Here is a 12,930-nt window from a genome sequence, read left to right as displayed (position 1 = left end):
CTCATGAACTCTTCTACTTTAGCTTCCCTGATAGTAGCTGGAAAATACCTGTCAAAGAATAACTCTTTAAACAGGCTTCACGTCATAGCTATCGGCGTCGTCCTCTGTTGCTCTAGAAGTCTCATAGTAGTCCACCACCTCTCAGCCTCACCCGTCAGTTTATAGGTGGCGAAAAGGACCCTCTATTCCTCCGTACATTGTAGCACCGCCAAGACTTTGTCAATCTCCTGCATCCAATTCTCGGCAGCTGCAGTATCAACTCCCCCTAAAAATGCCGAAGGATTCATCTTAGTAAACTTCTCTATAGTGCACCCATGGCCTGCAAACGGACCTCTCTGCTCTCTAAAACTCCTAGCGATCTCAACCATAACCTGTTGAGCCATGCTACGTAATACTGCATCAGAATCAGTCCCGCCTGCACTCGAGGGCCCTGCTCCATCACTGTCACTTGCATGGGCACTACCTCCTCTTGGATCCATCCTGAAAAACAATAAATGTAACTTAGGAACCCTATACTTATAGCTTACACACCTAACATAATTCCTCATTTTAACTTCCTCAACTTATTCCTAACTCTAATCCTACATTCTAGAAACACAACCTGACAATAGTTTACTATGGTTTTCTTAAAATCGTCACCCCAGGATAAATACAAAAACTACCACGGAAGTCCTGCTTCTAGACTGTAGAACAAAATCTTAAATCATTTTCCTATACTCTAGTATCGTTTCCGCTACTCTAAAGTCTACAGAACCTAGGAACCTAGGTTCTGATACCAAACTGTAACAACCCGCTTATTTTACCATTTTTTTCCATAATTATAAAAACCAATAAAATAAACCCAACAAGTCATAATCAACCTGAACACGTGGGTATCAGAGATATATCAAAAATACAACACGAAAGTCTAAGCAACAGGAAACATAAAATCATATACATCTCAAAGTACCATTCAACACAATACCAAAATTACTGCATCCATTTTAAAGTATATACAACCCAAAAGAGTCCTAGGGTCACCTCCCACAAAATCCATCTAACCCTATCAAAATACTTACCCTTCAGAAAGGGTAGATCAGTTGTAACTACCTCTGCGAAGCTTTATCCGCTCTCCTATCTAGGGCTCCTAAAATGTTTGTATAATTTTGGGGTGAGACACCTCTCAATAAGGAAAAATAAATTAATACTAGTGTGTGACAACATGAGAATTTTCGTGTTATACGTAAAACCATACATGAGCATATTTAGTGAAACTGTCTGTATCATATCTAGGAAAACATATATAATCATATCATGACAGAGCATACTAGATTTCCATAAACATATTTCATCTCATATGATAATAATACAAAACAAATCTGGTAGGTTAGCTAGCTGGTGTCATGTTTTACCCCCACATGACTGGGTTGTGTGGTCCGAAGGCGGGACCTGACAATGGCTGGCCGACCACTGCCAAGTCAAAATAAATATCTATAAATATGATGGGTCTGCCAGACCTGGTTCGTACACCAAGGGCACCAACACTTCAATAAACCACATCGACTATCCATCCTCACGCTGCACCGTACGACAGTGATAACACAATATCATGGTGATCATGAACACATAACTACGGTACCGTGCACGTGTAAGCTTAAACCAAGCTAACCAAGTATTGATAATATATAACATATTTTCAAATTGTGATGCATTGCTATTCCATAGTAATAATAATTGTCAAATCAATATCATCATATCACATTTCATATATAACGTGAAAATCATTGGCCCTATGGTCGACCGCACCTAAAAGCTTAAGCCAACCACCTGGTCAACCGAGTTCCTACGTGTGTTTGGCCAACCACCTGTTCGACCGAACCACTTAGTTCAAATCTACAAGGTCGATCGAACCGCGCAGAAATTGAAAAATCGCCTTGGAATCCTGTTGTCTGGTCGACCGAACTCCCAGTTTAAATTTTACATGGTCGACCGAACTTGGACACTTGGTCAACCGAACCTCACCTTCGGTCGACCGGTGCTCTCAGGTTGCCCTATTATTTTTACCGCGGTTAAAATATTTAAATAGGGTCAATTGGGTTAAAATGTTTTAAAACAAAATTAATAATCCCCTATGTGTTCTAGACGACTATAATCAAGGAGTGGTCTATATATACCCCCTCATTTGAAAGGATTAGCATCAGATTAACAAACTTGATTAGTGAAAATTCTCTAAATTTCAAAATCTTTCTTACTCACTTCCAAGCATCCTACACTCATACTTGCATTGTCATACTGCTAAAAATTTGTTTGTAAGTGTGAATTGAGTGTTTTTGTCTTATAGGTTTGCTCTCTCCAATTTGTGATTGATTGAGATTATTTTGATTGAGAGCAAGACCTCAAGTTATCTTAGGAGACTTTATCAATAAGTCTTTCCTAAGAGGACTTTACTTGAGCTTCTAAGTATTACACTACTATTGCAATATATTAAGGAGTTCTCATTCGATTTTGGTTGCTAAAAATATCTTCATATCATTTTCAAATATCTCGTGTGTTTCATTTTGAGAAAAATTCTTGAAGAGATATTTGCTTATGTTCTAAAGATCTTTGTTGCAATATTTTTTATTAGCATTATCTTTTGAACACAAAGATCATATCATTTTTGCCTATATATCTTTTAAGGCATATATTTTGAGAAAAAAAATATTTGTTGAGATATCTAAAGTGTGGCAAGTATCTTTGTTTGAGCATTGTGATTGAATATATCGTGTGATACAAAGATCATATTATTTGCACTCTCACACACTGATTGCGACACTTGCATAAATATTTGAGAGTAGATATCTTAGACCACATTGAGTTTACTTCATTATATCATTTGGTGGTATTTGTGATTGGCTATATTAGGTACATATCTGTTTAACATAAAAACATAATTACTGTATCATTTGATTGAGAAAATATTATTGTATTTCCAAGCATGGCCTAAGGGAGCGGTAATCCAGTTCTGTAAGGATTGAGTGTAAAGGTTGAGGTCAGCCCTGTACTAATTGACCTGGTTGTTTAGGTGTCGCTCCACCCGTTTAAGTGAACATTATAATGGTAATCCTTATACTTGTTAGCCAAGACGGGGACGTAGGCAATTTGCCGAATTTCGATAACACTTCTGCGTGTCACTTCTCTTTATTGCTTTCTGGTATATGCTTAGTTGATTAAAGTGTGTTATTTAATTTCTACTACATATTACAATTGATTTATTATACTTACACTAGATTGACTTTAGGATTGTGAATATACTGTTGTTAGGATACTGACCTAAGACATTAATTTTAAAAATACTAATTCACTCCTCTCTTGGGATCATGGTAAAGCTAACAAATTTATGGAGTGCAATAAAAATTAACATAATGCAAAATATTTTATTTAATATTTTTTATAAACAAAATAAATAAAAATATTTATTTTTTAGGTTATTAGAAATCCACGCTAAATTTTTACTATAAAATGACGATAATCTTTTTTTGATCTTATACACATTTTTAATCTTCATAAGATCCAAAAAGTTGTATACAAATATCAAACTTTAACTATTAGAATGTGATAATATATATTTTAAATTTTATCATCGACCATAAACTCACCATATCATGGCGACTCCCCCATTGCCTACTAAGAATATATTTAAATTAGATTAATTGCAAATGACATGATCTCAATCTGGAAGGCACAGCATAATTGTTATAGAAACTCTCGTATCATATCATCTTCTTAAATAAACCCCAAATCTCATTTGGAAATTCAATATTTCAAATTTCAATTACACGAGCCGAGGCCATCCCCAGCCGACCAAAATCGTAGGCGTCAGAATCCTCAGTCTCTCTCTCTCTCCCTCTCTCTATCTCAATAAAGCCCCACTCCTCCCAACGCACCTCCTCCCCTCCTCGCTCTCCGTTTTCCAAATTTTTGTCTCTTTCTCCCGTCCAAAACCCTGAATTCGCCTGAACCCATCAGCCCCTACACACTCAATTATCCCACCGTGAGTGTAAAATGTCGTCGGATGCCGGGGAACGGCGACCGCCGAGATCCCAATCCATGGGAGGCGCCCACCCGCCGGAGCCGGAGCACCTCCCCTGCCCGCGCTGCGACTCCACCAACACCAAGTTCTGCTACTACAACAACTACAACCTCTCCCAGCCCCGCCACTTCTGCAAGGCTTGCCGCCGGTACTGGACCCAGGGCGGCACCCTCCGCAACATCCCCATCGGCGGCGGAACCCGAAAGAACTCCAAGCGTTCTCGCCCTACCACCACCGCCGCCGCCTCCAGTAATTGTGCCAGTACCGGCGCAGCCACTTGTGGTTCAGCGACCCGCGACCCGGTACCCGCACCCGCCTCCGCGGTCGCGATGCCTCCGTTGGTCAAGCCGGAGATGTCCGTGCCGAGCGATGCAAGCCTAAACGGGAACGTTCCTGGGAGCTTTACTTCGTTACTGAACACGCAGGGTTCGGGGTTCTTGGCTCTGGGCGGGATGGGTCTTGGGGTTGGGCCCGGGTTCGACGACACCGGATTCGGGTTGGGACGCGGATTCTGGCAGTTCCCGGAGATGGGCGAAGGCGTTGTCGGCGATCACGGAAGCGCGGGTGCCGTAGCAGGCGGCGGCGCCTCCGGTTACGGCGCCTCTGCGATTCCACCTTCTGCTTGCAACTCGTGGCAGTTAACAGGGGTTGAAAGCGGGTTCGGCGACGGCGATTGCTTTTCTTGGCCGGACCTCGCCATTTCCACGGCAGGCAAAGGTTTGAAGTGATCGATCGATAGCAAGCTTTCCCTTTCGCAGGAAAAGCTTCTCTCCTTCCCTTCCCGTATTTTCCCTGCTGGGTTTTTGTATCCTGTTAGTGGGGTACTGTCATCAGTCATATGTTGGGGTTTAAGCTCTCGCTCTCTCTCTCTCTCTCTCTGTGTCTGGTGTTTGTGGGTTTTTGTTTTTGGGGGCATGGGTATAGGGTGGTGGGTCTAAAAGAGACCATAGTTTTTTTTTTTTTTTTTAACAATGAGAGATTTACTCAACTGGGAAAGAGGGTCTGCCAATTTGGTAGTCAGATCAGTGTGTTGAAGATTTAGGGTTTTGTTTTCATGTTTCTGTATATGTCTGTGTTTGCCTTGAACACATGATCTTTCTGCAAAACAAAGTGCAGAAAGAAAATGACCAGTTTTCTTTTTGGGAAGTTTCTCATCTTTGATTGTCTTAATTTCCATCTCTTGCAGGAGTTCTCAACTTAAGCATCTTTAATTTTCCTTCTGCCAGAAAACCCCAGGACTGCATCATATATGATACATATGTCTAGGTGTTTGTTTCTTGCGAATTGATTTTGAATTTAAGCGTCGAAAGCATCATAACCCGGAGTGATTTGAGGTGTAATTGAAGTAAAGTCCAAACGTGTCCTAACACGGAGGACCAAATTTGGAAGGGCGCACCTAAGTTTTGAAAAGCAAGCTTTGTAATGGACCAGTGGTCCGAACCATCTGTTTTAACTTTTAAGCTGAGCTAAAAAAGATGGTGTCGGGATGGAGGAAGGTAGCCAGGGATCGCTGTGGTCAAGTGCGGGGATGTTGATGCGATGGGCGCATCATGGCCGTCCAGAAATGGATGATGGTTGTCGATGGATGTAATGGGAGCGGGGGGTGGTGGAATGACATGCCACCGACTGTGGACCCACGGAAGGAATGCATGCATGTCACTTCCATGCGAGGGATGGATCTTAATTATTACGTGCTTAATTTGCAGATAATTAATTAATTAGGGATTAGTACTGAAAAACCCCTGCTGAAGGGTTTTGTGCGTACAATGTCACGCAGCTTCCTCCCAATTGTGCACGACAACTTACACCATAAATTCCTAATTAATATGGAAGTCTCAATTTTTAGTTATTGTGATGTTTTGCAAGGGGTTTGATTGGGATGGATGAGGACGAAGTTGCTTAAGCAGAAACTAAATGTACCATTCGATCGACAGCTCGATTTAATTTGGATTGATTAGTAAAAATCAATCATAGTATTTAACTTAATCATAAAACGATCAATTCCACCAAATGTCATCCTTAAAATTGAATAGTAGAAATATATTTATATTGAACATAATGATAAAATGTCATATATATTAAAGTTCACAAGTTGCAAATTTAATATTACATTTTTATTTTTTTATGGGTCGGCTAATATTATATTGTTAGTTATAAATATGCTTGAAATCTTGAATAGCTGATAAAACAGTCTTCATTGGATTACACTAGATTTTCATCTTCATATGAAAGGGATTAGATTGAACTAGTTTCTTCTATTATTATACGTCCTTTCATATTCTTCATTTATTATTCTTTAGATCATCCTTTTCTCCATTTCATATTCTCTACCCTCTCCATATACTTTTTCATTTTATCCCTTCCCATTCTGCTCCTTCCTCATCTTTCCCACCTCGCCTAAGTAATCTCTCATCCTTTTTTCGTTCTATTTCTCTGATCATTCTTTCTCCCCATTTCGTTTATGAAGGGGCACACTGGATTTCCATTTTGATTTACTTTCCTTATTATTGTCTATATTCATTGAAAGCATTTTCCCCTTTGTGACACAGTAGGGATTGTTTTAGTATCAATTATGAAGAACACAAACAAGAATCTTAATTAACAAGTCAAGTCATAATGATGAAAGCAGTTAGGATTAAACCACCATGTCAGCGTAGGGAGGCAGAACACACTACCTCAAAAATGGTTTTTTTTTTTTTTTTGGGATTATGCACCGGGTATCCACGTATCCGTTTTACTATTCACGTAACTAATCCTGCGCCTCTTGAAGTTGATCACATAACTCCAAAGGGAGGGTAAATTCAGGAGTCTAGGGACGGAAACGAACTCGGGATTGTCATAGTATCGACTATAAGGAATACAAACAAGAATCTTAGTTAACGAGGATGTTTATACGAATCCTAATTTAAGTCACAATGATGAAAGCGGCTTAAATAAAGAGTCTTGTTAGAATAATTAATGCAGACACAACGAATTCAAAAATTAGAAATCATCTACTTTTATTCCTAACTTCCCTTAAACTATAACCTAGTGGGAACAATCTTGCTCATATATATTGATTAGATTGCATTGCTAGAAGGTACACCCTACAATAGTTACTAATAAGTGAAAAGGATTGAATCTTTGGGTATTTGATTTCTAAAGAATTTAAAGTAATTGGTATTATCAACTGAATGAAAGATATATTTATTTGGATCACCTTTACCAAAAACTGTCATTCCTATTTTTATCATAAAAAACTTATAATATGGACTTGTTTAGTATTAGTATCGCCAAAACTCATAAAAATGAAAACCACAAATGAGAACAAAAATTAGAACTAAAACCTAGTTAAAAATTAAATATTAGTAACTTGTTTAGTTTTATTTTTACAATTAAAATAAATTAAATAGATTCATGAGCACATTCCCTTTTATCTCCTTCAATAAGATAACATTTACTTATCATACCATCATTGACTTGCCCCAATGTTTTTAGTCAAAGTACTAAACAATTTAATCAGCACCACTATGAAACCTTAATAATAATAATAATAATAATAATAATAATAATAAAAGAAAATTAACTATACAAATAAAAAGATTTGTCTTCATTAGTGTAAAGAAAACAAAAAAAAAATATAAACAAAAATGATGACAAACAACCCTATACCTTTTATATCTAATGCTCTTATTCTATTTTGCTTGAGTTAACAAAAAAATATTTTTCAACTAAGAAAAAGGAAACTATTATTATTTTTTTAAGAAAAAAGTAATTTCCACTTTTCTTTTTTGGGATTAGGAGAGAGATCTACTGTTTTATATATATATAGGTATTTTCTGTTCCTATATGGAATATATATGCATATTATCCCTTAACCAAACAGTGTCTTAATTCACTAATTCTACCTTGATAAGGACAACCTAAAATCTATATAAAAAGACTGAAAAATATTTTAAGAATTGAGCATAAAATCTTTTGGTAATATATTTATATATATTTTTCTACCAGTCTAGAAAGCCATAGATTTTATTTTATTTCAGATTGACTAGCTGACTTGCATTTGACAATAATCATTGGAAGAAGATTTTGGCACAGCCATAGATGCAGCTCTAAATTATAGAGCACCAAAACTGTAAACACAGAGTGCACACTGCTTGAAATTAGAGGAAAGGACAAAAAATTGCAGCAGAAGCCACACTTCTAAGGTCATCCCAGGCCATCTTGTTCCCACTTGAGACTCCTTCTTTCTTGTGTTCTATATAAAAACAAGAAGAGGCCGCTCTAACCCATCTGCACCCCTCACTCCCAACCACAAATTGTGAGTGTATGTGTATCTTAATTGTCAACTCTGTTGCTTTAAATATTTGGCTAGTTGGGAAAAGGGCTTCTTCTTTTTTTTTTTTTTTATCTCATTCTAGCTTATATTTTATTATTTTTAAATTTACGGGTAAAGGAGAATGATTTTTTCATGACATTGATTGAAAAGAAGTATGCATCTCTTTTAAACTTTCGAGGAGGACACTGATCTCTCTTGATGTATATTCAAAGACATTTATATCCCTTTCAATAATTAAACTTGGGATGATTTCATCAATTATAAGTTCTACAATAGGGTTGTGGATGAAAATTATTTACAAACATAAGGCGGCTATGGAATTTTTGGAGATGGATAACAACAAAAATATTTGTGTTTATAGCCTTGTCATGTCTTCAACGGATTGTGCTTGATCATATATGTTTTTATCTATAATCTTTGAGTTGCATGTTTTTATCTATAGTTTTTTCTTTCTTGATAATGTTAACCATTTATGTCGTTTTTTTAACTTTGTGATTATGTTTGTGTCATCTCTAAACACACCATAAAATATGGCTATCATTGCTTAGGCATCCAATAGTCTCCTAAGTCACTAGGCAAGGCAAACTCTTATCTCCTAGGTGATACAAGAATTATAAAAAAACTACTTAGGCAGCAAAGGTCACGTTGTCATCAGATGATGTTGATAGGCCAGTCGTCAAGTAACAAAGTGAACAAACATTGGGCAAACGTGTAATAAATTGAACCTTTGATAATACGAAATGGTCCCATTTTATCATTACGTTTTAATGTTTTATAAACAAAATACATCCTCTATTATTAGAACTTAATATTTTGAATTTATGATTTTGTTACCTTAAATGTTGGTTTGACCTTAAAGAGGTATAAATAGGTATCCAACTTCTCTTGTAAAGATCTCTCATTCAATTCAAAACACATAATGTAATAGCCCAGTGCTAGGATAGGCTTCACTATTTTTTATCTCTCTTATCTCTTTATTTCTTTGTCTCCTATGGCCTTCCCTCCTTATCTCCTTTTCCCACCTCTTCTAATCTAAATCCTTTCACCTCCGTATCCTTCTCCCTTTTTTTACAATTTCTACAAATTCAACTATTCTATCTAAACTCCTTATTCCACAATGTATCCTTATGCAAAAGGACACTATCTTTATACCTTTGACGGGGGTTGGCATAACAAGACCAATTCACCATCTCCCCATCTTAGTCTATCCCTTAAAAAGTACTTGATCTTTGGTCAAACAAATGAGGCTTATGGACCCCAAGCATACCCTATTTTTTAGCCAAAGTTTTGCATTTACATATCCAAGTAAGAGAGCCTTGCATCTTGGTCCCTTCTCTTAGGGCCTAATCTTTCTATGTGTTGATCTAGACAATCTACAAGCAACTTTCTTATATGTTGATATAGACAATCTACAAGCAACTTCCTTATGTGCTGATCTAGACAATCTACAAGCAGCTTCCTTATGTGCTGCTCTAGATAATCTACAAGAAATTTCCTCTTTCGATCTATTCAAGAGCTAATTTACTCTTGAAACAATGAGTCTTTCAAGATATTCCAAGCTTGGGTCTCTCAAGTAGATCAAAATATTAAGGGGCTTAGGTCGATCATGTGTGAAGCTTTGTAAGACCCTTATATATATTGATCGATACAATCATAGTTTATTGATTAGCTTTGCTATATTTTTCTAGTCAACTTTTATCAAAATAAAACTTTTATGTAATAGGGAGGTAGATTTCATGATGCCCTAGAATTTTAAACTTTTTTTGTCTTCATAGTAGATCAAACTCATTGAATTGCAAGTTGTTCAACCCTCTTGTCTTCTAACTAGGTTGGATTCACTAAGAAAATTTGTTCAAGGAAGGTCCATAGTGCTTGGACTACCACTTTCTTCAACTTATGCCATTTAGCCTAAGTGTAGCGAGTCAACCAAGTGGACAAACTACTCTATCCAAGGTAGATTGGTTTAGTGCTATATAGGATACTTATTTTTTAATCAAAGACCATTTTATATAGTTGTAGCAAGTCAATTCAATAGCTGAAACGCTATCTTAGGCACTAGTTGAGTAACCTCTTTATGCACATTTAATTTTGCGACATATAGAAGTCAGCTATACGGGAGCTAAAGCATCTCCCAATTTGAGCTTTCTTTTTGCTATTCCTCAAGTTTACTTCTACTTGCAAACAAATCAAGGAGGGGTTACTTATCTGCAATTAGACTTGGTTCTCTTGAGTTAAATTGTTTCTTTGTACTTTATTATGCTAAACATTATTCTTGAGTAGTAATATGGGGGAAAAAAGAAGAAGCAAAGATGGATGATTTTGGATAGCGCATCTTTCATGCAGTATAAAATTAGGCACTAATACTGTGTCATTGCATGTCAACTTATAAGAAATGAAGTTAAGACACCATTACTATCATTGCAGGTCAAAGGAAATTAAAGAAACTCTTAGTTATAATCAAATAAGATATTGCACATTTAGGACAATTATAACTTCTGTCAATAAAGACCTCCACATAACCTCTGATCACTCTCGTAATGATTCCCTATAAATGAAAAATTAAAGAGAAGGAGCCTATATACCTATAAAAACAAGGTGCTCCAAGAAGAGATAAGGCGTCCAATACCATTTTATCTTACATTGTTACGGTGTGTTTTTACACATTTCCATTTGCCTAACTTATGCATCGAAATGATTCTCTTAAATACGTCATAAATCTTTCAAGTCTCTTTTACTTCTTATTTTCAAAGTACCCAAATTTTTTACGCTAACAACGTCAATAATCAATTTTACAATCTTAATTTAATATTCGTCCTATAAAGAATCTTATCAAATAAAATTTTCAAAAATTAGAATTAAAAAATAGTCATAAATGTCTAAGTTAGAAACTTGTGTTTGTGTGACCTCTTTGAATTTAGCATCTTGTATTACCAATCTTGTATGGGATAATATAATTTTACATGCTCCCGTCTCACCCTTTCAATTGTTGCACTTTTTGTGATACTTTGGTAGCCCAAAGACGCAGCAAATTACTCCAAATCATTACCCCCAAGCATGTTCCTAGCAAGAGGGTCACAGGCGCAATTAATGTACTAATGGGTGCACCCTTGCGGGTGGACCTATGATGAAAATGTGGGGCCATGGTTTCCACTTGGACCCACCCACCCACCTAAGCCACGCTTGCCCCTTGCTGCTCTGCCTACTCATTACAATGAGAGCCCAAAAGCACATGCAGCTACACGCCCCCCCTCTCCCCCTTTACTTGTTTATTTCTATTTTCATTCATTAAAGTCTTTCTAAGAAGAAGAAGCATCTATGGATGCCCCTCTTGTTTACCCACTTGAACATTTTATTTTTGCACTTTTTCTTCTCTATCTCCTAACTTACGCAATCAAATATTCACATGTCATTTTCATTTCACCCTTTCTTGGCACATGGTAAATATTCCATAGTCATGACGGAAATCCCATCAGGCACAGATCACATCTTCCATTTCTTTTAGCTCAAATGGACTATTTGGATGGGCTGCGCATCAACCACTTTATCACATATTTTAATACTTAATTATTTCATTTGTCTTGATATGGATTTAAGAAAAAGTGATCAATGACTTTGAGTACTAGATGAAAAGGATCGAAGGATTGATCTATTTTGGATAATTTTTTTCAGGTGTAATCATACGAATTCTTTCTTAGTAGTCAAAAACTAATGTTAAAATCGAAGTAGACAAATTTATTAGTTGACTATGGACTATTTAAGGGTGTAAGCGTGGTTCAATTCTTAATGATTTTTTCTATGAATCTATTTAGAAGCTTTTTAGATTTAGATTATAAAATGAACATAATTCATCTCGTGACCTGCTGAAATTTTCTCTTATTTTATTTTCAAAATTGGAACATCTAATATCTAACATAGGAATTGCATTATGAGTGTAAATGCATTCTCAAACTTTCATTGGAATGTTGAAATAGTGGTGCATTGTACATGCATAGGGGCACTATCACATGCGTTGCCTCCTTCAATTTTGTTTAGAACATGTTTTCAGAAGTTAAGGATTGATAAATCCATCACTAGGTTGCTTGGTGCATTGCCAAAATTTAAACAAGATCTAGATTCTTGATCCAATATCTAGTCAAAACTCAAAAAATAAATATGTAAATATGATACTCATTCATAAGGCCCTAAAAAGTATCATGGAATTAAGGAGTATATAATGTATGCACACTTAACTCCACTCTTGGAGACTCCACCTGTAATTTATACCCCTTATCCCTCACTTTCTACTTTAAATCATTGAATTACGATATGAGCTTTGAGTTCTTGCTAAAACTCGTATCGCTTGATCAAATTTTCCTCACATTTGATTTGGTAGAAATGTGACTTAAATTTGGGAGTACCTTTTGGAGAATCATTAACAATCCATAGGGCAGAGTTTGGTCAAATCACGGGAGCAAAGTGAATTTTTTGTTTTTTATTTTTTTTTAATTTTGTTTGATTTTTTAAGCAAAATAAATAAAAGACATGCCACTTGAAAAAAATAAATTATAAGCTTCTAGTTGTA

General features: G+C 36.3%; 1 protein-coding gene across 1 annotated transcript; it reads left to right on the top strand.

Moving 5' to 3' along the window:
* The first annotated feature begins 3,782 nt into the window (after positions 1-3,782).
* Positions 3,783-5,197, top strand: LOC131161542 (dof zinc finger protein DOF3.4-like). Its single transcript, XM_058117372.1, has one exon. The coding sequence runs from the start codon at positions 4,024-4,026 to the stop codon at positions 4,777-4,779; it is 756 nt and encodes a 251-aa protein (XP_057973355.1). The 5' UTR covers positions 3,783-4,023; the 3' UTR covers positions 4,780-5,197.
* The last annotated feature ends 7,733 nt before the right edge of the window (positions 5,198-12,930 follow it).

The sequence above is a fragment of the Malania oleifera genome, chromosome 8, assembly GCF_029873635.1.
Source record: "Malania oleifera isolate guangnan ecotype guangnan chromosome 8, ASM2987363v1, whole genome shotgun sequence".
Lineage (NCBI taxonomy): Eukaryota > Viridiplantae > Streptophyta > Magnoliopsida > Santalales > Ximeniaceae > Malania > Malania oleifera.
This window is presented reverse-complemented; position numbering and strand designations above follow the sequence as displayed.